Source organism: Psammomys obesus, unplaced genomic scaffold (assembly GCF_907164565.1).
Source record: "Psammomys obesus unplaced genomic scaffold, mPsaObe1.curated_primary_1811, whole genome shotgun sequence".
NCBI lineage: Eukaryota > Metazoa > Chordata > Mammalia > Rodentia > Muridae > Psammomys > Psammomys obesus.
The window spans coordinates 18942480-18969240 of NW_026596079.1; the positions used below are offsets into that span (position 1 = coordinate 18942480).

Genomic DNA, 26761 nt, shown 5'->3' on the forward strand with positions numbered 1-26761 from the left:
AGCACTTCTGGTCACGTGGCCCGAGGCCACCGGAAGGGGAAGTTTCTCCTGTGAGCCCTGCCTCGCTCGTCCGAATTCGGTGGCGCCACGTCCGTCCGTCTCCGCCTCCTGCACAGCGGCTGCGCCTCTACTTTCCCTGGCCAAGCCGGCCGCGGGGGTGGGTACGGGAGGACGCGCGGAGCTGCGCAGCCGGCCACCTGACGGGCGACCATGTCGGACATCGGGGACTGGTTCAGGAGCATCCCGGCCATCACGCGCTACTGGTTTGCTGCCACCGTCGCGGTCCCTTTGATCGGCAAGCTCGGTCTTATTAGCCCGGCCTACTTCTTCCTCTGGCCCGAAGCCTTCCTCTATCGCTTCCAGGTAGTAGCTGGCGTCGGGCAGTGGAGACTACAGCCCCCAGGTGTCCCCGCGGCGTCGGAACGGGTTGGCCGGGCTGCGGGGCGCGCTGGGGCTGGTGGGATCTGTAGTGCGTCTGGCTCCAGCGTGTAAGGCAGGGTCCTTTGGGTCCCAGGAGGACCCGGGGTCCCGAGCTAAGCCTTGGATAATTTAGAGTTGAGCATTATTAGCCTGTTGGGACGTGACTCACGATACCTGTCTGGCAAGATAGTGCTTCCCGCCCTCCGCACCCTGAAGGAAATAGTGAGAAGGTAAGTTAGTGATAGTTGCTATTCTGTCGGCCTTAAGGTTTTCTGCCTTCCCTCTATCCCCCGTCGTGGGTGATGATATCAACTTAGTGTCTGCTTGACATACTTCTGGATGGATCGTTTGCATGTTTTCAGTTTCTGTCTCCGCCCTAAACGAGTGATTTAAGGTCAGAGAAAAATAAGAATGAATTTATCTGTATTTCCTGTAGGTCCTGTCCCATTGCCTGGCTTATAGCAGTTAAGTGTATCAGTGAATAAATCATCTATTCAGGAAACGGAAGATTATCATTCTAGGCCAAAGAATATTAATTTCCTAAAGGTTATTTTTATCGATTCTGTGATATAAAAATTTAGTCAAGGGAAGCTCAGATTCCAATATTAGATATGAACCCCCAACGCATTCCCCGGCCTTCCCCTTCTACTGTATACTGGGTGTTATTTTCTGGTCTCTTTTTCTGATTTCTCATTTACCCAATCTAAATGTTGGGTTATGCTACAGGAATGTGTTTATAGGATCCCCTTGTTGCTCCCCCGGACTCAGATCTTTACCATTCAGGGGCATAAATAGTTGAATGGGAGACTTGGCAGATACACAAGTGTCTTTAGTGTAGTGTTGTAAATCACTGCCTGATGACCAGTGGATCTAAACAAATTTCCTTTTTGTCTTTGCCTCAGAAGTAAATAGCAACTGCATTTGCTAGAGGAGTTTAAGCTACCAATCATTGAGACATCGCTGAGTTCCTTTTTGGTTTTACTTCCTAGTGCTGGGAATCAAGCCCAGGGCATGCCATGAGCTAGGCAAGTGCTCAGCCACTGAGACACACACCTTGTACAGCCCCTTGACTTGTTTTTCCTCCGCAGAGTTTATGAGCGGTACAGCTGATTCTACCTCAACTGTAGATCCAGAGTATGGACCTTTCTCTTTCTCCACTGCAAGCCGTTACTGTGCCAGCTTTGCTCTTTTGGTTCTCGCTGGACAGCCAGAGCAGTCCTGTTAAAACGTAAATCATAATAAATCATGTCCTGTCAGGGGCCCCAGAACCTTCCAGTATCTGAATTTGTGATGGGTAAAGTCCTTGCCAGGGCTTGCTGTTACAGGACCTAAGTTGACCTCAGGGCCTTTGCACATGTCATTTCTCTACTGAAGAAGAGAATCGTAGCTCATTCACTTACCTATGTATCTTTCAGGGCTTTGCCCAAATGCCATTTTACTTTTAAGGCCTTCTGATTTCTCTCCATTAGAGGATGTTCCTCTTTTTCTGTTTCCCTTACCTTTACTTTTTCTTGCTATATGCTATCTGTTGGAATTTGTTAGTCTACTTCTGATTAGAGAACAAGGTTTCATAGGATCTTTACCACTGCCTTTGTTACCTAGATGTGTGTGTGCTTTGCACTTGTCTACAATAGTGAATAATACAGAGGTTAGAAGAAGGCACATTGTTAAGGAGAATGATGATTTAAGGTACAGTGTTTCTGAAAAGTCTAAGAGGACTTGAAGAATAGCACAGTGGGAAAACTGGGAAGAGAAAGAAGACTGGGTATCTCATACAGAGCCAACTGAAGTGGTAAAGCCTGGTAGATGAAAGTGGGGGTTAACCAGGGGCTCACACTGTAAAGCAGAGGTGGAAATGTGGATTAGGACTGGGTCATAGAGGGACTTGTAGTTCACAGTAAAGTAAATGTTAAGTTTTCACAGTGCTAAGGATCGGACCTAGGGCATTGCACATGCTAGGCAAATATTCCACCTTTGAACTTTTATTTTAGAGCACCGATGAAGCCTGGGAGGATTTGAACAAAACACAGTTGACTGCCTATTCTGAGGAGTGGAGTTAGTGTGTTGGGAAGTACTGGGTGATAGAATCAGAGAGATACAAATTAGGAGGCAAGAAAGATGGTTTGGATCAAGGTTCCTGTGGATAGATTTGGCAGTTAGTGTGGATAAGATTGCCACTAAATGGATACAGAGATAAGTAGGAGAAGGAAAGAGGACTCAAGGATACCACTGTTTTATGGGAGTGACTGGCACAGGCCTTTCCTGAGCGTGGGAATGCTTTAAGAGGCTTGATGTGCTTTGACCAGTGTTAGATCTTGAGGTCTTTCCAGGCATCCCGGTAGAGACATCCTGCAGCAGTTGGTTGTAAGAACATGGTTCTAGAGCACAGCTCTAATTGCATACTGCTTTCAATTATTTGCTTTAGTAAGTATACCTTGGCAAAGTGCTGTCCTGAACCTTGTGCCTGGTGGTATGTTGGGTAATGTGTGTGCATGGGGAGTGTTGGCTGTAAATCATAAGAACGTGGTCAAAATGGACTCTTTGTGCCTTGTGAAATCTTGCTCATTTGTGTAGCCAGATTGCTAGAATAAGCAATATCAAAAGCTTTGCTAATAAGCTACAGATGCAATAATGTTAAAAATGGGAACCCACCAGAGTCATCATTTGTATCACACCTCATGTATGTATACATCAGCTCCTCAGATGCAGATTTGTAACAAACCTAGTAGAAACAATACAAGAAAGATGGAAAGCACAGAAGGTGTGCTTTCACAGTTTCTGCAGGAGACGCCTCTCCTTAGATGCTCCATCTGTGTCAGCCTAAAGAAATTGTGGGATAATTGATGTAGAATTGTGCATTCACAATTTGAAGTAACTAAAAGATTTTTTCCTTACTTCTGTGGAATGTGATGGTTTAAAGTTACAAAGTTTAAAGTGCCATTTCTCTAGTTAGGATAACAAAATATAGGAAATGTGCTAAGGCTCACTACTTGGCTGTCCACAGTTTCTCCCTATCACATACTTCCCAGTGATGGTGTGTCTTCATATTGGCCCCTGATTAAAGAGAGGTGGCGGTTTTCTGATGCGCCTCCTGTGGAGCCTGTACTATATTTCATTTCTTAACAGCAAAACAGTGTCATTCCCTTTCATTAGTATTGTGCTTTTCTATATGTATGTTAGTCATCTCGGCTTCCACAGCAGTCTAGAGAGAAGTGCTGGCTCATGAGCAGCCACAGCTGGTTTCTGTCTCAACTAGTTTAGAATGGTCTAAGTTGTCCTAAATCCCTTGCTAAGTCCCTACCACCAAAGTGTTTAGCAAAGCATTTTGAAAAGTAGTTTCTTCCAAATTAGTTATAGAAAATTATTTTTCCTTTTCTCCTAGGGCTGGAAGATCACAAGGCTTCAAATAGTTAAGTCATTTAGGAGAGAAAAATTGCAGGCTTTCAGGAATTTCAAGTAGTGGGGTCATAATCTCAAGGCCCAGCTCAGACTTTTACAAGTTGTGTGCCATGAACCAATTTACTTACCTGTCTGGACCTAAAATATTGTCACCTAAAAGCAGATATAATGTAATGACATGGTAACAGGACTCTTACCCATAGGGCCCTCCATCAGTTTAATGCTTTTTTTGGAAGGAGAAGAGTACAAGTTACCTTAAATGAATATATTAATTACAAGCTAAGTCTTAATTCCATAACATAAACAAAAGTGCCTTAAAATCAAGAAAATATATTGGCTATTTTTTATACCACACAGAAAATTGTATAATAGCCAATAAATAGTCTTAGTAAACAAAGTATCAAAATAGTTGACCATTTTTATTAGTAATAATATAAGATGTTAATATTAAGTTAGAAATATAACTCATAAATTATTGTTGATATTTCATCCACATCACAGAATCCCAACTTACTGGGCATGGTGGTTATACACCTGTAATTCTAACACTGTGGAATCAGAGGCCAGGCTGGGCTGCATAGCCAATTTCAGGCTAGCTTTGTTATGGAGTGAGACCGTATCCCAAGAAAGTAAAAAGTAAGCAGCAACAATGACAAAGACCACTGAGGGCTGGGCTGTGGGTTGGTGTGCCTGCCTAGCACTCACAAAGCCTTGGGTTTGATCCCTTATGCCACATAAAACCAGGCATTGTGGCATGTGTCTGTAATCCCAGCATTTGAGAGGTGGAGGCAGGAGGATCACTAATTCAGGGTCATCCTTGACTATATAATAATTTCAAGGATAGCCTGTCTCAGGGAGAGAGAGAGAGCGCGAGCGAGCGCTAATGAACAGTAGAACAAAAAGGTTTCTAATTTAGAATAGGAAGATGTGAGCACTCAGCTTCTCTAACTCGTTTTCCAGAGCTAGATGTTGTCATATTTAACCCAGTGACTATAACCTTGGCAGGTTGATTTAAGAGTATTTGGGTTATGCTTTATGTATAACTGGAAGGACAGTAAACTTGAACCATGGGCTGTAGCAGCAAGGTTTGCTTACACCAGCATTCAGCACACAGGTGCTACCATCATTTTTCTTGCTTGGAGACCCATGTTGTGTATGTGTGTGCATATAAGTACGTGCGTGTATTTGTGTGGTTGAGTGTGTGTTGCATATGTGTGCATGCACAAGTGTACAAATGTGTGAAGGCCAAAGATGAATCTGCAGTGGCCTTCCTCAGGAGCTGTAAACCTTGTTTTTTGAGACAAGGTCTCTCAGCGGGACCTGGGCCTCACTGATTAGGGTAGGCTGGTTGGCCGGAAGCACTGTTTGCATCCTCCCAGCACTGGAATTACAGGTGTTTGCCGCTGTGCCCAGCATTTTACATGTGTTCTGGGTATTGAGCTCATGCCCTCATTCTCTTTTCGTGTTTTCCTCTCCCATGTTGACATTCTTAACTTCAAAATAACCCTTTTTGTTTCCGACAGATCTTTGTTTTTCTCACACTACTTCACTTTTATTTTGGATGGCACTTACAATTATCTCGTTAGGTTATTTGGGAAATTTTAGTTAAATGATGGATTCAACCTCTAACACTGTTGGACAAGTAACTAAAGAATAATAGGTCTTTAAAAATACTTTATATAGATTCTTTGTGAATTTCACATCATGCACCCTAGTCCTACTCATTTGCCTGTCCCTTGTATTTGCCCTCTGTCTTTGCAACCTCCCCCTACCAAAAGAAAATAAAAAATTAAAACAAACGAAAAAGCCCATTCTCATTGTGGAAGCTATAGTATGTCACAGTGTGTCCTACAGTATACAGTTTTATCCACACATCTTTACTTGCAAATGTTCATTGCAGTGAGTCACTGGTCTGGTAGTAGGCCTCTGGCTTCTGCTACACCGTCAATACTAGGTCCTCACTGGACTCCTCTCAGATATCCTGTTGTTTCCCTGTGTCATGGAGTTCCTGCAGCTTTGGACCTTGACGATTGGCCCCTTTCCGTGCTCTAGCAGTTCATAGATGGGGTAGATGTGGGGGTGGGCCAACTCAAAGTCTGGGCCTAGGTGGTAGCTGAGTTGGTCAGTCCACTAGCTCTCTCACACACACTCCACCAGGCTGAGTTTTCCAGCTCTGCTGTGCCACAGCCAGCAAGTGGCAGGACCAGCTTTCCCGTGTTCCCTAGACAAGGTGTGGGCTACTCTTCTAAGTGCTGCAGCCAGCGAGGGATGGGCCCAGCCCTGCACAGCCCTTGGATCTGAAACATGGTCTCAGGTGGCAGCCCAGACCAGGATGTCTACATGCTCTGGGGTGGTAATATGCGTCATGGACATTGACACAGACTCCTGCTGCTGCATGGCCACCCAACGGAAATGGCCCTCAGTGGCAGCGCAGGCTGGAACTTTACCTTGGCCCCAGATGGCAGGGCAGGCAACTCACATCAGACTATTTCTCTCCACCTTCTCATCTCCAGTTCCACCTCTCTTCATAGTGCTCAAATCTTTTCACATCTCTTTTTCTCTCTTCTCTCCACCACATACTTGCACATTATAGTGGGTCCCTCCTCAGGTGGGCCACAGGGCAAGTGGCCTCTTCTGCTGGCCTGTGCTGTGTGGCAGTGGGTAGACCTCTAAATAATAGTTTTTGAAGGGTTTATATGGCAGTGAACCTGTGGCCTAATGTCATTCTTATGTGAGGAACTCTGGGCAGATTCCCTAAATTCTGATTAGGACTTTTTTTTTTTCCCTCTTGAATAAAACACACCCCATCTCTATCACCCTACACACACACACACACACACTCACACACACACACCCTTACATGTGCATTTGTAGCTGGGCATGGTGGCACAGATCCATAATTTGAATACCTGGGAGGTTGAGGCAGGAGGATTAGACTGTGATGTGAATACCAGGCCACTCAAAGAGTGACATAGCAAGACTCTGTCTCAAAAGAAAAAAAAAAATAAGAGGAAAGCACCCCATCTCCCGAAGAACCCCATCCCCACCAGGCCAAGAAAACCCCACTGTATATTAAGGGTCTGGCCTGGGGATGCTTAAGATAAAAGATCGTCTCCATCAAGTCCTCTCAATGGGAGTAAGACACAGTCCTGTCTACCTGTTCTATGCCTGCCTGTTCCTTGCCTTTCAGGTTGAAATGCGCCTCTCTACTCCTGGCCCTGCAAATAAAGCTTGCTCCCGTATCCTATTTACATGTCAGATAGAGGAAAGAAGGGGGCTGTTGGGATTTCAGAAATAAACACGATATCCTTCTGAAAAAACTCAGCGCCTAGTGATATCAAATTATAATTTTAAAGTAATATAAAAATAATAACTCTCTTAGATGAATGAAAGCAAGTATAACTCAAGGGTAAGCTTAATGAACAGGGAAGAGAAGTGAGGTATTTTGACAGACACTGATTTCTAAAGAACAGGTGCACACGGTGGCTAAAAATAGTGTTGTGTCATCAGCATTAGAGAAAATGTAGTCAGGGGAAAAAGCCTGAGATTTCTTTTCTAAAATCATCTGTTGAGTAACATAAAGGAATATGGGAGTAGGTGAAATGTGAAGTTTTGAAAACCAGGTCAGTGGGTGTTTTCTGAAAGGTTGTAACAGTAGCACACCCCTATATATGCTTTAAACAATTTAGACAGTGTACATTTTCAGTTCACTTTCTTGAGTTCAGCTGTTCAAGTCCTGTAAGATAAAGGGTATGGGGCAATGCCTCAGGACAAATGTCACTGGGTAAGCGAAAAAAAACCACCTCAAAGTCTAGACTTACAAAATTCCAAGACTGCCCTGTATTGCAGTGCTTTTTGCACAAAGGGAGGCAGAATTAATAGGTTTACTCTGTTTCTGGGTCATACAAAGATAGCAGTATTGGAAGTTTTACTAGTTGTAGTACTGCTATCTCTTATGAGAGGGATTGTAGGGATGAGGGTTTAGTATTACAAATTCTAGAGTCATGCTAGGACAGAATTCTGTCCCCAACAGTTTCTAGCTATGATGTAACCTTTTTATCGTGCTGTTTCCTCATCTATAAAGCCCACCTTCTGAGTCATTGTGTGTAAATAAACTGAGTAGCATATTATTTATTTATTTATTTATTTATTTATTTATTTATTTATTTTTTTAAAAGCCATTAATCAAGGTCTGGGGATGTATACAGCTCAATTGTTAGAGCATTTGTCCAGCATATTCAAGGTCTTGGGTTCCATCTGCAGGACTCCCCAAACAAAAGAGCAAACAAACATACTAAGCAATGGGGGCTGTGTATGATTCTTCCCTTATACTTTGAAACTGAGGCTGGAAATTGGTAACTTTACAGAAATGTATGTCCAGGGCTTCTTACGACATCTTCAGTACCCTTTTCATGAGACAGTGCTATTCCTGTGCTCAAGTTGTGAATCAAGATTTAACCTGTTGCTTTACTGCTTTTATACAGGGTTCTTGGAAGATCACGTTTAGTCTGTACAGAGCTAACCTCGGGGTAGCATATATCTGTCCATGGAGAATGGACCTAGCAGCTCAGTGTCTGGCGGGGTCTGTACCTTTTACCTTCCATTCTTGCAGCCTGGGATCCTTAGCAGCTCTCTTCTAGTTATTGTACTTTTGCAGTTCTTGGGGGCTTTGTGCCAAGAGTGTATTTTCCCTTCCTTGTGCCAACTCTTGCTCATTTTGACATTCTTCCTATGATTGGTCCAGCTGTGCTTTTTGTGTTTGGCACATGATAGTAAGCCATAGACACATAGCTTTTAAGCCAAAGGTCAGCATTATGCTATTTACCAAAGTCTAGGAGGCCATCACTTTATTGTTGTTTAATATTTAAGAGATAGGAGCCAATGAATGGTAAAGGTAAAAGAAGGTTTTGTTTTTGTTGTTGTTGTTGTTGTTTTTTTTTTTAAATGGATAGGCTTGTGTGCTTGGAAAGGCCAAGAGGTTTAATTTTCAAATGTTACCTGCTTTGGTGGTTGATTATAAAAGGAAAAAAAAAATTCTGTAGAAAACCATGAAAGTTAGGCAAGAGTATGTCAGTGTCACATTGATTAAAAAACAAACAAACAAACAAAAAAAAAAAACCACAAAGATGTTGGGTCTGATTTACTTTAGAATGGTATTGAGACTAGCCAGGAAAACAATTTGGAAAGAAAGTAGAGGATGTTATATTTTCTTAGCTATGAAAATGTATTTATTAAACTATAAATTAAAATAACAGTGTAGCCATTCATTTTAAATCTAAAAATTCGAATCTAAAAATAGGCCTTAAAATGAATTAATCTTTCACATAATTAGAGAAAGTACAGTTGCTTTACTGGGACAGAAAGCTAAATGACTGTCTAGAAATATCTCTTCCTCACTCTGTATGAGTAGTGAAGGTCTTGTAGTAAAGTTGGACATATTTCTACTTTTGGAAAAAAATCTTAGAAAAGATTTTGTAAGCATGGTAGTGATGGGCACGTTTGCCTGTGTGTTAAACTTTTGTGTTGAATACACAGCAAAAGTCTTATAAAAATCAGTGTATTTTGGAATTAATATACTATAAAAATAGATATTGCTGTGTAAAATACAGCAAAAGTACTATAGAAGTGTGAATCTAATGACAGAACAGAAGATAACTTGCAACAAGAAAATTCCCACAACACATAAAGAAATGCAGATCTAGCAGGACAGTGGATTTGCTAAAGTTTTAAAATACAGAAAGATGCTTAGCTTTCTCAAAGCACATAAAAATTACTTTTTAGGTTAGTGGCTATAAAATATCTATTGTGGTTAATATGTGTAGAAAGATGGCACTCATCTACATTTTAGGAGGAGGTATAAATTAATTAAACATTTCTGTAGACATTTGGCAATATCTACCAAAATATGTGCATATGTCTGTTGATCTAACAGATTGATTCACAGGCATTTTTCTCTCTCTTTTTGTGTGTGTGTTTGTAGAGGATATGTAAGAATATTCATCATGGCATCATAACAGTTTAAATGAAGTTTGGCTATCCACATAAAGAAATACTGTGAAGCCAATAGAAATATTTTGTCAAGGGAATAAAGATATAAAACTGTGATTTAAAGCATGGTGAGGAAGGAAGAATAATGGTAGAGAATACGAGGAAATGGACCGTGCACAGAACTCTTGGACTCTCCTCACCCAGGAGGCTGAGACAGGCAGGTAGATTGAATGTTCCAGGAAAACTTGGGCTTTAAGTCTCTGTCTCAAAAACAAAGCAAAGGCCAGGCATGGTGGTGCATGCCTTTCATCCCAGCATTTGGGAAACAGAGCCAGGCAGATCTCTGAGTTCAGGGCCAGCCTCGTCTACATACTGAGTTTCAGGACAGTTAGGGTTAAGATAGAGACCCTGTCTCAAAAAACCAAACCAAACAAACAAATCAATAAACAAAATAAAAAACAAAAGCTGGTGCTTGTGGAACACGTCATTCTTGTAATACCAGAACTCTTAATGCTGAGGCAGGGGGATTGAAAGTTTAAGAACTATTTGTGCTACAAAATAAATTCAAGGCCACCTGGGCAATGTAGTGAGTCGTTTTCTCAAAATAAAATGTGAAGAGGCTGGGATGTACCTGTCATAGAGTGTCTAACCTACCCTGGGTTTAGTTCACAGTATTGCCCCCAAAGGAAAACAGTTAGTTGTTGCTGAAAATAACATTTGGAGATTGGAGTTAGGACCTCCCCTGTTCATGTTGACTGTTTAAGCATGTGTGAGTCATGGGTTATTTGCCTTTGTGCCCATGTTGCCTGTTTAGCACTTCGGTTTGACTCCTGCACACCTCTAGCATTTGAGTGAGATGCTTTTACTTTAGGATTATCTGTAAGCCCGATCTCAGGCAAGATTAGCCATACATTTATATAGTACTGATTTCTGTAGCTTGTTTAGAAATATTTATCGATTAGTTTTGATGTCCTTTTACTTCATTGATCTTGAATTGATGCTCTGTAAGTTGGCAGAAACTACTCTGTTTTCTCACATTGTGTTGATGATTTTACTTTACCTTTCGTTAAACGAATGCTTTGCATAGTTTGATTTTGTTTGGTTAGAAAAAAAATGTTCAACCCAGCTCAGAGAAACTAACAGCTGTTTGTTTTGATCTGTTCAGATATGGAGGCCGTTCACTGCCACCTTTTATTTCCCTGTGGGTCCAGGAACTGGATTTCTTTATTTGGTCAATTTATATTTCTTATATCAGTATTCTACACGGCTTGAAGCAGGTAAGTTACCCATCATTATTTCAAGTACTGTTTCATTCTAATTTAGTAATTCAGTCTAGCTTAACATTAACTTGTATTTTTGAGGGCCATTAGCATTATATAAAGAAATGTATAATGATAGTTCTTGCATACTCACTGGTTCCTGACTGTATTAGACACTTAGACTATTTGAGGGTTTTTGCTGTTGTTGTTGTTTTTTTCTTTTGGAGACAGGGTCTCATTATTCTTGGCTAGATCCTGCTGACCTTCAACTCAGAGATCCACCTGTCTCTGCTTCCTGACTGCTGGGATTAAAGGCATACACCACCACACCCAGCCTGATTGAGTTTTTAATCACAGAATGAGTTACAGTTTGTAATAGAAGGAAATAACAGAGATCAAAATTTCTCTTGAATGCCTGTGCTGTGTTCTCACACTCCTGTCCTTGTCCTGGCAGTGTAAAGCTGGTCTAGAATATATGTGTCTGTTGGACTCAGGGTGAAGGGCAAGTCAGAGCTTAATCTCTTCAGGGTTAAAACACACAGCTTGGGGCTAGAGAGGGTGTAAGTGTGAGGGACCAGTTCAGATCCCTTCAGCTATGCAAATAAGCTGGGTGTAGTTTTGTGCACTTGCAGTCCAGGGCTGGGTTACCAAGACCCAAGGGTCCTGGGGACTCTCTCCCTAGAGGAGTCCGTTGGTACGCTCCAGTTTTAGTCAGAGGTCTTGCTCAGAAAATAAAGTGGTAAACCATAAAGGAAGACATTGACTGTTGACCTCCGACCTTTACACATGCACCATGGGCACCTGCATATGTACACATGTATATACTACATATATACATAGAAAACAACTTTATGTGAGGATTTGGTACCATGTTAGTTTTTTAGCTATAACTTCTTGTATATATAATGAAGAAGCAATAAAATGTTTTAAAACTGTCTTGTTGACTCATGTATTTTTGTTTATACAAGGGAGCAGTAAACTGATACTCTGTCAAAAAGGATACAGATATACTTTTGTGTAAATATTTGCAAAGGTTGACTGACCTCAGAGATTTTATAAAACTGCTGGCTCTTACTTAGGTCAGGCTTCTGAGTCATCCCGCAGTCTACCCAGGTATTTGAAAGTTATGACTCTGTCTTAACTTTCAGGGACAGATAAGATGGACATTTGCTGTGAAATACAACTTTTCCTTAAGTTGACATTGCTGTTTTGAAAAAAGAAGGAACTCATGATTTAACACAAAGCGTAGGGTAAGGTCCTAGACCATTCTTTGCAGAAGAGCAGAAGATTTGGGCCAGTAAGATAGTTCAGCCGGTAAAGGTGCTTGCCACCAAGGTTGACAGCCTGAATTCAATTCCCTGAAGCCCACATGGAGGAAGTGTAGAGCTGACTCCCAGCAAGATATCCTCTGACCTCTCCTTACATGTATGCTGGATTGTATACCCATACACATGCACACAGGCACATGCACACATGCATGAAGGCACACATGTGCACACAAATAAATGTGCTGGGACTCACCACCATACCAGGGCTTTCCTGTACCATATCAGGGCTCTCCTCCTATCTGCCTAGACCTGGTGTTCACTCTCCCTTGTTCAGCTCTTGATAGTAGTGCTGAGTATAGCTGAGTAGAGCAGTGAAGAACAGTAGTTCAGCATCGTACTCTTCTGGTTTACCTAAGTGACGATTAAGTTGTTGGAGTAGTATTTTAAATACCAGGTAAATTCTAGGTGAAGTAGTGATGATCCATGACAAGTTAGTGAAGCTTTTACTATGGAAAAATTTCTAACATCTATAGAGGTTTTTTTAGAAAAAAAAAAAAAAAAAAAAAAAAAAAAGATCAGTGAAACTGTGTGTGCCATTTCTTAGGCCAGTTTGTGACTGGCTTCTTTCACTCAGTGTTAGCTTTGTTATACTCACTCGTGTTACAGCTCACTGACATTATAGTATGTGTCCGTGTGAATCTCTGTTTTGACTGTCATCCGTCCATCACAATTCTCTCCTAGCAGGTCTTGTTTTGTCTGTGTGAGTGCCCGTCCCTCAGTTATTTGAAGCAGAATGTCACATACAGTTCTGTTCCACCCATCAGTAACCAGCATCTCTCCAAAGTCAGACCTTAAGGACTCAGATAGGAACTGCGATAGTTATGTGGCCACCTTCTGCTTTTGTTACTTATGTTCTTGAATCCATTTACCCACTTTATTAACCTGGTTAGATAACACCAGCTGCTCTGTAATATTTCGTGGAGGAGTAACAGGTAGGAGAAACCTGTGTTATTAGACCCCTCGTTGCTCTTGTTTGCTTTTATCCTTAGGAGTTGCTTCCCTTTCTTTTCAGTCAGAGCATTTTTGAAATGCTCAAGCTGAGAGGCATTTTTGAGACAGTTTTCTTTGAGATAAAAATTTGCTCTGTAGGGCTCTGTGTCCTGAGTCAACTGCTTGAAAAATTGAAACTATCTGGAAAATGAGTCTACTGAATTTGTAGTTTTCCCTCTTGTCATTATTTCCTAAACAACACATTGTAGCAGCTGTTTACATATAATTTACATTGTAAATGGGACCATAAGTAATGTGATCTCTTTTCCACTATGTGTCAGAGTTTGTATGTTCTATGCAAATACTATACCAAGGAGCTCTTAGACCTCATCTTCCATAGATACCAAGAGAAGATGGTAATCCACATCCCATCCAGCTTCCTCATTTCAGTTTAAAGGGCACAGTTCAGTTAGTATGTATATAGAATTGTACAACCATTATCATAATCAGTTTCTAACATTTCTTTGCCCCTAAAAGTCTGTACCTGTTCGTATTGCCCATTTCCCTTCAACTCATCCTCCATGTAAGCCATAGGAAACTACTAGTTTCTTTGTGGCTCTTTAGACTTGCCTGTAACCGTAATTTCTTGTAATAATTCTGATAGGATCATACCATTTATGGTCTTTTGTGGCTGTTTTCTTTTACTAAGTATCATGTTTTTAAGGTTCTTCTGTATAGCATGTAGTTGTAGTTCATTCCTTATTATTGTCAAATTAGATACTGTTGTGTTCTGTTCATCCATTAGGTTGGTGGCACTTGACTTTTAATTCATTTTGTGGCTGCTGGGACACGTTACTGTGAATATTACTGTAGAGAAGAATTTTTGGTACCATCCCATTTAACCCTCTTTCGCAGATAGGAACAGTTGTCCAGAGTAGTAGTGGTCTTATAGCCCAGAGGTCACAGCTATTTAAGATAGCACAGCTGGGACTGGAAGCCATTTGACTGGTTTTCATTTTCTTTGCACTCCACAGCCTTAAGTTATATGCCACCTACATACTTTCCTGCCTTGCTGATTAAGAATGAAGCAGTGTTGGCATCAGAGGTTTCTGATTTGCCCTGGAAAACCACAATTTAGGACCAATTAATTTTAAGTTCCTAGTTGCTGGCACGCCAGATAATACAGCACTACAGTTTATGTGATCACAGTGTCTTAAATATTCAGTAAAGAATCTTTAGAAATCACAGAGCCAGACCACTGAAAAAACACGGCTTCTTTTCAAGTTCAGAAGTTTGTTGGAATCTCAGCTATAGTTCATTACAGTGAGCTTTGAACATAAGCATCCTTAACACAGTGGCTAAAGTGGGCCCTTGAGGGAGGTAAGAGAGAGAAACAAAGGAGAGTAGGAGATGCATGCTGGAAATTTCTCCTTTCTCTTTCCATCCTTTTACACCTTCTGTCTTGAGAAATAGGGCCTGGCTTTATGTAGCCTAGGCTGCTTAGGCTGGCCTTGACTTTGAGATCCTCAGCTTCCTGAGTCCTGGGATTACATGTGCACACTATAAAGCATGTCTTTATGCCTTTCTTCGTCACATCTATCCTTCTGTCAGAAGTTTCTGATACTTGTTTCAGGGGCTCTAAGGAATTGACTACTTGTCTATGACTTGTAATGTTATAGAGTGTGGAGGAGAGATATAGCTTTTGAGCTAGAATGGCTTCTTATTCATTTTTGTATCTTCTGCTTCTCTTACGATCTCCTGACTGAGGTGTTACAAGTTGTCTTTAGACCAGTGAGCTGGACTGTTTTTTGGTTTTTATCTTTAGGAATAAAACACTCTTCTATTTGTTTGTTTGCTTATTCTTTTCTTTTTAAATTTACTTTACATCCCAAGGATGCCCCTTCCTCCTCTTTTCCCAGTCTCCTGTCTCTACCGCTTTCCCGTTCCCCTCTCTCTTTCCCCCAGAAAAGGGGAGCTTTCCCCCATATCAACCTTCCGCAGCACATCAAGTCACATCAGGACTGAGCATATATTCATCCCCTGAGGCTAGGCAAGGCAGCCCTGCCAGGGGGAAGTGATCCAAAAGCAGGCAATGAGTCCATGTTAGAAACAGCACCCCCATCCTCCTCCATTCGCCAGGCACCCTATATGAAGACCCAGCCTCCCACCGGCCACAAATGTGCAGGGGGCCTAGGTCCAGATCATGCGTGCTCCTTAGTTGATGTTTTCAGTCTCTGTAAGCCCCCGTGGCACTGGGTTAGTTGTCTCAGTTGGTCTTCTTGTGAGGTTCCTGTCCCCTGTAGGTCCTTCCATCTTTCCCTCAATACTTCCTCCGGAGTTCCGTCCCATGCTTGGCTGCAAGTCCCAGCATCTTTCCCAATCTGCTGCTGGCTGGAGTCTCCCAGACGACAGTCAAGTTAGGCTCCTGTCTGCAAGCATAGCAGAGCATCATTAGCAGTGTCAGGGGCTGGCTCTCTACTGTAGGGTGGGATTCAGGTTTGGCCAGTTATTGGTTGGACTTTCCCTCAGTCTTTGTTCCCTTGTTATCCCTGCACTTCTTGTAGGCAGGGTAATGTTTGGACCACAGGTTTTGTCGGTGGGTTGTTGTTCCCTTCCTTCTATTAGTCCTGCCTGGCTAAGAGGTGCTCACTTCAGTCTTCATGTGTCCTCCCCACCCCTATTAGGAGTCTCAGCTAGAGTCACACTCATGTCCTCCCAGGAGCCTACCCTGTCACTGGCCTCTAGGAATAAAACACTCTTATCAATGGTGGAGTGACAGGACACTAAACTAGTCATTACCTCTACTCTGCTTCAGACAAGCACATGACTTGGACATGTGGCTTTATTTTTTTTCACTTTTATGTAATGGGTCAGAGGTCTGTCCCTTGTACCTCACAGACACCCTATGGAGAGGCCTGGCCACTCCTTTGTCTATCTCTCTTCACATTTTCTTATTCTAGAATCTAGGCCAAGCCCTGGAGTAGAGGCTGAATCTGCTCAGTATCTCATCCCAGGGCTGGACAAGTGGTTCTGCATCTGTCCAGTGTAATACTGACAACAGCAGCAGCTAACACCCCTGATAAAGTAATGGGCTCCCAGTAGTTAGGCTGCAGGAATGACAGTGGTAGCTAAAATGGACAAGGCTCCTCACAAGCGTTAATCTAGAAGGGAGAGACAGGAGTTAACCAACTATCAGAACCATATGCATTAGATTATGCTAGGACCATGAAGGAAAAGCCATGGTCCTAGCTCGTGAGGGAGTTGAAAGGGCCTCTCTGGTGTCTGGAATAAAGCTGTGTATTTCTGAAATTGACTGTCCTCCCTTTGGGTCTATTTTAGCCCTTTTATTGCCATGAGATACACTTTAGTAAAAGTTCACTTTTCTTTTAAAAAGTGATGTTAAACGTTTTCAATATGATTGTTTTGAAGTATTTTTCCCTGTAGATGCTACTTTCTTCCCCAGTTCTGACCCTGATGTTTGTCCTATGTTTGTTTCTAGGAGCTTTTGATGGGAGGCCGGCAGACTATTTATTTATGCTTCTCTTTAACTGGATTTGCATCGTTGTATCCTTGAGTGCTATTTTGGGCCAGAAATGAGATCCCTGTGCCCTTTTTTAAGGTTTTGGGAAATAGTATTCTATAAATATATTTAAATCAGTTTTTATACCGCATTAAAAAACATAGTTAATAATCAAAGTAACGGAGATACTTTTTTAAAGCTAGGGTAAATCCTAGATTTTGAGGATGCGTCCTCTTGATATTGCTTCTGAAAATTTTCCATATTCAATTTAGTTTTATTGTTCGCTCTTTGAGTCTAGTTCTCTGTGTTCTTTGGGACGACAGTTTGTCGACTGAAGCACAGAGACTCCACACCACAGACAGCTTTTGAAATCTGTGGTTCTTATCAGAAAAATAATTTACAACTGGCATTATTTACTGACTTTATTGTTGTCCATCTTTTGATCCTGAATAATAATCTAGTCCATAAGGTACCCCAGTTGGATCTTAGTCTGTCTCTCTGTGAGGCACAGTTGATAAGCAAACAGTTGGACCTGACAGCTATTTAAAGTTGGCCAAGAGCCAGAGGGTGGGATACACCCTCTCCTTTAAAAGAATGGAATTGAAAAAAAAGGTTTTGTGTTATCCCTGAGTCCGAGCAGGATCATCATTTGTTTCAGAGGTACAGCTTTTTCTATCCTGTACTTGAATGCCAAATGTTAAAACAGTAGATAACCAGAAGATAACCAGCTGACCAAGTCATGCTGCACTTGTTCATTTCTGTGTCTCCCGCTCTACTGTACAGACTAATGGGAGACTCATGCAGAGTTATCAGAATTTTTGTGAGCTCCTGTGTCTTAAGTAATCTGATTGATAGAAAAGTGTTCTCTGGAGCAGTGTAAGGAAATTCCACTGGAGGACAATAATCAGATCAATCTTGGTATCTATAGAACACTTTCTACGTATCATCTTTAACTTGACAAATCAAGATTACTGGCTTAGTCATGGATATGCAGGCAAGTCTTTCAACTATTTGCTCTTTTGTACATTTCAGAAGTTGGGGTTACATTGAACATATAGAATGATACCTACGATTCTTTTGAATATACTGTTAGCTAAGCCTTTGAGGCTCTTGTAGGCCTTATCTAAACCATTGTCTTCCTTGTTCATTTCTGGCTTATGCTTGAATACCCAAAATGATGGTTTTGCAGTATTTCTGGGGCATATGGAAGGTTCTGTATTCTTTGAAAACAGATTATATGGTTAAGCCCCCCCCCTTTTTTTTCCTAAATAAGAGCTTGAACTGATGTTTCTGACATCGTGTAAAAACATAATTGTATTGATTATAGATTTTTATGGCATTCATTGTATGATAAGTAATGTGGTTAGTTTGTAATTCTGATCATTAGAGTCTCCTTTGCAGACTTTTGGCGGGTGGGCAGTGTATACAGTTCACACTAAAGCCTTGTTAACTGCTCCTGGAGCCGAGGCTCATCATCTTGACCTCATTTGCAGCTGCTGATGATTCCTCTGATCATGTCGGTACTTTACGTCTGGGCCCAGCTGAACAGAGACCTGATTGTATCATTTTGGTTTGGAACACGATTTAAGGTACTTTGCTTCAGTGGAACAAAACTCAGTTTTTGTCTTTGTGGTAGTGTCTCCTAATCTCAAATGTGTACCTTCTGACACTTCCAGAAGAGGTCACTGCAGAATTGTACAGTATAGGCAGGTGCCTTTCTCCCCCTCCTCAGTTCTGCTACTAGCCATTCCAGTGTCCCTTACTGTGATTACTTCCAATTCCTTCTGAACCTCAGGCTCTTCAGGGATATGTTCCTCAGTGATTGTGTGTGTGAGTGAGAGAGAGAGAGAGAGAGAGAGAGAGAGAGAGAGAGAGAGAGAGAATGAGCACATATTCTAATCTTTTTGTCACCCCTGTACTCTATATTAGGTGCTACATATTTTATCCAAACTGGCACCCTCAAATGCTGCCCTGAGCTTACTATTTTCTAACTGTAATGTCCTACTCATTACAGATCTGAACATTGCTTGAGTTTCCTGCCTGGAGTAAGACTTGTCTAGGCTGTGAGCTTTTGCAGTACTTACCTTAGTTAGACTTATAGCTACTATGTATAAGCTTCTTTTTTACTAGTTTCTGACTTTCCCTTGAAGATCACTCAGCCTAAGTTTGTTCCAGGGTTTCAGATCTGGAAAGCAAATGTCTTGTTGGGAGACTTAGTTCAAGACATCCACGTACCATGTTACATAAAAATACAAGTCAATTATTTTTAACAGTTGGTTGGAATCTTAGAGTGATTCTGTTTGGAGTGTTTTTACTGTCACCCATAAGATACTTTGTTGTGTCTTTGTTAATATGAACGCAGCATTTGAAAGATCTCCTTTCTTGCAGTTACAAGTATACAAGCCACATGTCTTCAAAGTGGCTGTTCATATTTGTGTCCTCTCTCCTAGGCCTGTTACTTACCTTGGGTTATTCTCGGATTCAACTATATTATTGGAGGCTCGTAAGTAATGCTAGATTTATTTATTTGGAAACTAATTCTTGGGAAACTTAATTCATCTTTATCTTCCCTTTGTAGTTTCTTAAAGACTTTAAAGACTGAGGATTGATATGCTAGAACCTTATAAAGATATTTGGAATATAATTGGTTGCATTGTAGCACCTTTGACACTGGATGGCTATCATTTTGTTAGCTTGTCACTAGGTACATTGTGTTTCTAGACCTTTGAGTACATATGCTTCTCTGGATTCAGTATCCATACTGAGCAAATAGGGAACTCATTTGCCTTGATTCCTCTTAGGACCTTATCTATAACATTACTGTGTTATTTGTTTCTAAGACACTTCCAGCACGCTTTATTAATGCCTTGCTGTTCTAGAAATGGAGTCTCAGATAAGACGTACTCTTGTCTTATACATAGTTTGATGGATAGAACTTGTGTCAGGCTGGGTCAGATTTCTACTCTCTTGGTCTGTAGTTAGTACTGAGATGTAGGAAAACCTCTCATGTTCCAGTCTAAGTTGCGAGAGAGGCCATATAGAAGGAGCTGCCCTGGGCTGGAGAGATAGCATAGTGTTTAAAGCATGGATTGCTCTTGCAGAGGACTTAAGTTTGGTTCCCAGCACCCAAGTTGGGCAGCACACAGGTGCTGGTAACTTAAGCTTCAGGGGTGTCTGATAGCTCTAGCCCCCTAGGGGACTTGTACCCATGTTGTACACACACATAGGCATGGACATACAATTTCAAGTAATTTTTTAAAGTCTTTAAGAATGAGAGGAACTTTCCTCTGTCTGGCATGGTGGCACATGCCTTTAATCCCAGCTCTTGGGAAGCAGAGGCATGTGGGTAGCCTGGTCTACAGTGTGATTTCCAGGACAGGCAGGACTACATAGCTGGACCCTGTCTCGATAACACCAAAATAAAACAAAAGAAAGAATGAGAACTTTCTTCTTAAAAAACAAAACAAAACAAAAAAACCCACACAGAAACAAAACACAAGCTAGAGATACTTTGAGCGCTCTGGTTTCTTACATTACCAAATATTTTCAAGAGTGCTATTCCTTCATATAGCTGATGTAGTTGACCTGTAAGGTCCTTACTCTTCCTGTGTATTTACAGAGAGAAGTGAATGAGTAGACTGAACAAAAGGACTCTGTAGAGTGTAGCACCTTTTGAGATTGGTAAATCTCTCCGCCACCCACCAGGGCAGAGTGTGGGGAAGTTACAAGTGCTCATCTGCTCAGGCAAGAATCACATTATGAGTAGAGATGAAGGATGTGTACTAGCACCATGGAACGTGAGGTGACTGTGTGAGCCTTGAGAAACCTGAAAGAGTCAGTGCTTATTTTAGGATGCAGGGCAAAGCCCAGCTTTCCTAAGTGATCTCTGTGTGTCTCATGTCAGTGTCAGGGAGGCAAGAGAGGTTAGAATCACAGCTCCAGAAATGGAAGAGCAGTCATTTGTTGTCCATCTTTCTCCCTGCCTGTGCTCTTCTCCGGGTAGTTTGCATATTTGTCTGGTTTACAAATGTGTGTGAAGGCAAGAGCTCAGGACCTAACTTGATTTGCATATTCCTTATCTTCTGAGAGATGCTGGAACAAAATTCATGTTTTGAGGGTGGGTTGGGGGCTTGGAAAAGACATCAGAGGTACTTCCAGCCTTGAAGAGCTGAGTCCTCCTTATTTCTTCAGGCCTGAGTTCCCTCTCACTCAGAATACATTTGTCACTCACACCGTAAAAGGGCCCATTGTAGAGCTGTCGCTGCCTCCCCAGGACTGTATTAGACTACAGTGAAGGCAGCTCTCTTTCCCATGCTCTTGGTTACAGCTTGCTGCAGCTCACTTTGTTGCCTGGATGTCTTTGCACTGACTTGACTCTCTTTGCAGGGTGATCAATGAGCTCATTGGAAACCTTGTTGGACATCTTTATTTCTTCCTGATGTTCAGATACCCAATGGACTTGGGAGGAAGGAATTTCCTGTCCACACCTCAGTTTTTGTAAGTTTTTCTCCTTTCTTACTGAACAGTGTGCTGTTCTGTGGTTTCAAGTTTCCTGATAGAAATTTCGTGAGGAGCCGCTTTCCTGCCTTTTCTCAGGGAGAAATGGGAGCCAATTAAGTTCTGACTGTGGTCACAGTCAGGAAGCCAGGGATTGGCGCCATATAGTTCAGTCTCTTTCATGACATCTTCTAGTTAAAGGTCACTGACTAGATTAAGCCATCACAAGAAGACATCATGTATCCTGAGCAGACTGTGGACATGATGCTACCTCAGAGCGCCGCATTGGGGGACAGGCGGCATAAAGGATGACAGGACATTGTTCCTTAAAACACTGGATTCACCCATAATGTTGGCTAAGTAAATTAGTTCATTATTTGCAATTGCAAAAATGTGGTGTTTTTAATAGGGGTGGGATCCCTGCTGGTATAGCTCAGGCTACCCTCAAATTCTGCATCCTTCTGCCTCAGTCTCCCAAGTGCTCTAACCATAGGAGTGCTACCCCTGCCTGGTTTAAACTTTCATGTATTAAATATTATAGACTAGAATTTTGTAGATTGAGTAAAGTTAAAATGAGAGATGTGAGATTTGTGTAGTAGTCACAACTCCCTATAAATGGGTGCCTGCTTGTTTTATTCTTTTAGAGTTCATTAAGTAGAAGAGGCCAAGGGGACCAGATATCAGTACCTTTGTATATTGCTTTTGATACCGGTGGATTTACTTATTAAAACTTCCAGCCTTTGGTTGCTAAGTCTGAGTTGAAAGGCTGACCCTATCTCACAGGACTGGATAAAGCAAGGCTCATAGTGGCAGGTTGTGGATTAATGGCATAGTACTGGGAGTTCTGGGTTAATACAAGTCATGTGCCCAATGTCTTGGGGAGGGCTGGTGGCTGAGAAGAGATGCTCAGACACTCAGTCTGTAAGTAGCATAACCATTCTGTCAGTGCAGCAAAAGGCTGTTAAAGAGGGACCAGTTAAATCACCGTCTGGGTCTCACAGCCTTTTTGACAACAGTCACACCTAATCTACTGAAATAGTCACTTGCATCTAAGAGTTTAAAAATCACCCGCCTTTGAATCAAGATATTATTTCAATGTTTGCAGTTGCTTTGTTTCCAAGGACTAGGTGAGGGCAGGAACACTTTAGTGGCTCTCCCCGCCCCCTTTAATTCTGGGCAGGTTAGGTAGGGTATGTTTGTGGAAGACATTTGATTATGAACTAGAATCAGAGAGATCCAATGCTTGTTTGTTTGTTTTTAAAAGAGAATAAAAAGAAATTTGTTTCTCTTTTGTGCCTGGGGTTGCCTTCAGGCTCAAAAAACAAATGACCAATCTGTTTTCTAATTACCAAAGGACACAATAGCAGCAGGTTTGGGTTTGTGGTCTACGTTTATCAAGTAGGTTGGCAGATGCATCAGCTTAAAAAAGCCTGTGCTCTGGGGACTAGCCAACAGTTAATGTTACCTTAAATGGCTATTTTCTGATTTAACAGCTTACAGATATTTTTGAATTGTGGACAAAAGTGTGGAAAATTCTAATGGCAAAATCGGCAGTTCACTGGCGCCTGCCTTCCACTTCAGCTTTCGCTGTTGGTGGATGCCCTTCTGTTAAATTTTGCATAAAGATCAGATGGCAAAATGTAGCTCCTTGCAAAAGCAGTAACTGCTTTGGAATTACCATAAATTTTTGTTGATTATGTATAATTGGGTGTCTTTTTATTCTAATTACTGGCATTTCATTTCACTCTCAGCTTAAGCAAGAGAGCTGGCTTCTATATTGTCTTCAGTATGCAGTAGATTGAGACAGCCCTAGTGCCGTTTTCAAGTGCTGGATTTTAGTATGTACTTTAAAGGAATATTATTGTATGAGATGTCATAGATGTTGACAGTTTGGCGCCTGGAAATGACACTTCAATTTAATGATAAAACTGTATTTTATTTTATTTTTTAGTTTCTTAGAGAGTTTTGCTATGTGGCTCCTGAGGGGTAGTGGTTTGTCATCTTGCCTCAGCCTCCCAAGTGCTGGGATTATAGGCGTGTGTCATCATGTCTGGACAAGTATTTATTTAAGAGAGGAGTTAACTTACAGATTTCTAAAATAATCCATATTTCTGTATTCTATTTAAAAAGCAGCTATATCTTTTCTTCTGTAAAGTTTTTCAACAGTTAATTTTCTGTTTATAAAGGAGTCATTCTCTTTTTTGGGAAGGAGGATGAATGTATTAAAAATGTTACAAATTGATGCCAGCTACTAACTGTTGTTACAACAGTAGTACCAACAGTTGTAGCAGAGGCTCCAGGGCATATAGATACTAGCTTTGAGGCAGTGGGCCTGGGCTTGATTACTGACTGTTATTACTGAAGAACTTCACTCAGCTTTGCCTCCATTTTCTTGTTGATTTAATAAACTTCATAGTTGGGAACGATAGCACATGTCTCTAATCTTAGATACTTGGATGAAGCCTGAGATTCTACAGTTCATGGCCAGCCTCGGCAACTTAGCGGGACCTTGTTGCAAGAATATGTACAGAAAGGGGCAGTGAGCATAGCTCAGTGGTAGAGTGCTTGCCTAGCATTGCTGAGGTTTTGGGTTTTGCCATCAGAGCAATCAAAAAGGAAAAGAAAAATGTGTATGTGTGCATGTGTGTTTGTAATATTGTTACCTAATCACTGTGACAATCCAGTGAATTTCTTAACATGGTGTAGCGCGGGTGCCCCTTGAATAGTAAGCTGCTTAGTTTTAGGTTGTACTGTTGGCTGATGACTCAAGAAGTCACTTGTCATGACTTACTCTGATGCAAAGGGTTTAAAACCAGGGTATCAGTTTACATCCCTGCCTTCCAGCAAAAGTTTAAGCTTCAATACCCTATAAATAAAATAGTTTCAAATACATTGTCAGTTTACTAATAATGCAGACAGTAAAGAAGAGTAACATTTATCTTCACTTGCAAAAATGTTACTGAGAACAAAGACATGGGTTGAAGTTTTGTTAGCCATCCTTTGACACCTGGTTTATTAATTTGTAAGGTGAGAGATCATATGACCTTTTCGGGCATTGCTGCTGGACTGTCTGAGATGGGAAGAATGCAGTTAGAAAGCAGGTGATGAGTAAACTAGAAATACACCCATAGTTTCAAAGCAGAAAGCCTTGTGGCCCAAACGTCTCAGCCCAGAGCTGAGCTCTATGGGCTCAGAAATGCTGCTTGTGGGTTATTTTGAATTCTTTGATCCTGTCTGACCTGTATGCTGATATACCAAGAGCCATCGGTGGTTCTTGCTGATTGTTGGGCTGTGGCTGTAATCTTTTTGTTTCCATATTGCTGTGCATGAATTACTTTTATAATCCGTTGGGGGGAAATGTGGAGAGCGTGAATTTAACTGAAAGCTTGATAAAATTAAGAAACATGAAAAACAAATGCCATCTGTGGTCGGGGCATTGCACTAAGTGCTGAAAAGGAGCTAAATAAGACTGTCTCTGGTCTCTTTCCGTGAGACAAATGCCTGGAACACCCAGGAGAGGGAGATGTTTTAAATGACTGGAACTGGTGTACACGTGACTTTGTTCTCATCTTTGTCTTTTTTCTTGTCTCTATTCCAGGTATCGCTGGCTACCCAGTAGGAGAGGAGGGATGTCAGGGTTTGGTGTGCCCCCTGCTAGCATGAGGCGAGCTGCTGATCAGAATGGCGGAGGCGGGAGACACAACTGGGGTCAGGGCTTCCGGCTCGGAGACCAGTGAGGAGCAGCCCCTGGCCTGCCCACCAGCCATGCTAAGCAGATGACAGTTTCCTCCCAGTGCTGGGCACGCTTAATGGCCGAGTTCTTGCTGCCGCTCTTGGACCTAACCCACACTGAATGTAGTCTTTCAGTACAAGACACATTTTTAAATCCTGAAGGAAAATACAAGTGTTCTCAAGTTTCATGATTCTCATTCAAGTCCTTACCGCTATGAAGAACAAATATCAGCTGTGCAGATTTCAAAACTGACTCATTTTCTGGTGTCTTCTCTTCCTCCCCTTCCATCTGAATAATGGGCTGGGCAAGTGGGATTGATTAACCAAGTCATGCCAGAGGGTCCTTTCCTTGCTCACACCCACATCCCCAGAGATGTGCCTAGAGTTGTCCGAAAAATTGGTTTTGCCTTTGACAAACTCTTATTTATTGACTTTTGCCAAAGCTTGGTCACAGAGCTTGTCGCATGTCATTCTCGCTGTCAGCAGCAGGATGGTAACAGTGGGGAGAAGACTGGCACAGCGGAGGGGGAGCTTTCTTAGCCATGGGGCCTGCACCAGCCTGTCAGCAGTGCCGCCATTTGCCGCCTTCACAGATACTTTATACAAAAAGAACCAGTCAGTGAGGGCCCAGATTGGGAACTGAGTTTTAGGAGTTGTTGCTAGGCACTTTTCTCCCCTTAAGCCAAGTGATCAAAAGCATAGTGGACTTGCTTCTAACTCAGAGGATGGGTTTAAATATGATCCCTTTGTGTTTCTTCTGTGGGGTGAACTGGCTTTGTGTAGCCAAAGCAGTTGTGCCAGGCTGTGTTGTGTTAGGTTCCAAATCACATTGGCCAGACAGATGTCCCTGGCGGCAAGCTTCGGGGCATTCATTCATTTTACCTTCATTGTGGATGTGTGGTCATTGAGTAAGTGGAGGCGAGAGTGTTGGACTCTAAAGTTTTCTTCCGTTTGTTGTTGTTGTTGTTGTTGTTTTTGTCTCTTAACTTTTTTGGTCATTAACTTTTCTGTTTATGGTGAGGGAAGTACAGCCCTTCAGATATGTGTCGATCAGTTTTTAAGGTAATACAGGCACATCTGAATAAGTCACTCATAATTAGAGGTTCCGATAGCTTTAGAATCATTCATGTGTGAAGGTCTTTATTTTCTTGGGTCCTGCATGTATACACTTTGTGGATCAGCCCTACTTCGTTTTTATAGGTGGGCTTTTGCCAGCAAAGCTCGGCTTATCACTAAATAAAGTTTTCTGAAGGCTACAGTGCTTTATATAGTTACTTTCTGTTTTTATCTGAAACCAGACTGCTGGGAGCAGTGTGGTGTGGCCGCTATGCTCTGAATGATTTTCTGATACCTTGACTTTTGCTTTCAGGAAATGTGCCCTAACAGTATGACTTGTCGTTTTCTGCTCATTAAAACTGTGATGTATGCTATATTAGGAAGTGGGAGTTTGATAAAGAGCTCCTTCTTTTTCATAAGTTTGTGTCCCTCTCCATATTTAATTTATATGATAAACTATTGGGTTGAGAGAGGCCGAGCCTAAACCGTCTGGTTCTCCTGCTGACCTGAGGCTGTGATAAGATGTGTTTGTAAGATTCCAGACGCCACCCTCCCTGTGGCATTACAGGTGCACTCCTGGGCAAGGTGGAGGCTGGAAAGGACTCCAGTGAGAGAGCAAGAGATTCTTTCAT

General features: G+C 41.8%; 1 protein-coding gene across 1 annotated transcript; it reads left to right on the plus strand.

The window, feature by feature from the left end:
* The first annotated feature begins 36 nt into the window (after positions 1–36).
* On the plus strand, positions 37–26329 carry Derl1 (derlin 1). The gene is made up of 8 exons (XM_055626415.1): positions 37–363; positions 10973–11084; positions 16824–16888; positions 17812–17838; positions 18338–18433; positions 19295–19347; positions 21231–21341; positions 24940–26329. The coding sequence occupies exons 1-8, from the start codon at positions 211–213 to the stop codon at positions 25076–25078; spliced, it is 756 nt and encodes a 251-aa protein (XP_055482390.1). The 5' UTR covers positions 37–210; the 3' UTR covers positions 25079–26329.
* Positions 26330–26761: the final 432 nt, after the last annotated feature.

Bases quoted from the DNA above. Each gene is read 5' to 3' on its own strand.
- Derl1 (XM_055626415.1), top strand. From the start codon at position 211: ATGTCGGACATCGGGGACTGGTTCAGGAGCATCCCGGCCATCACGCGC. The intron at 364-10,972 runs GTAGTAGCTGGC...TGATCTGTTCAG, and splicing joins CCTTCCTCTATCGCTTCCAG to ATATGGAGGCCGTTCACTGC. The intron at 21,342-24,939 runs GTAAGTTTTTCT...TCTCTATTCCAG, and splicing joins CTGTCCACACCTCAGTTTTT to GTATCGCTGGCTACCCAGTA.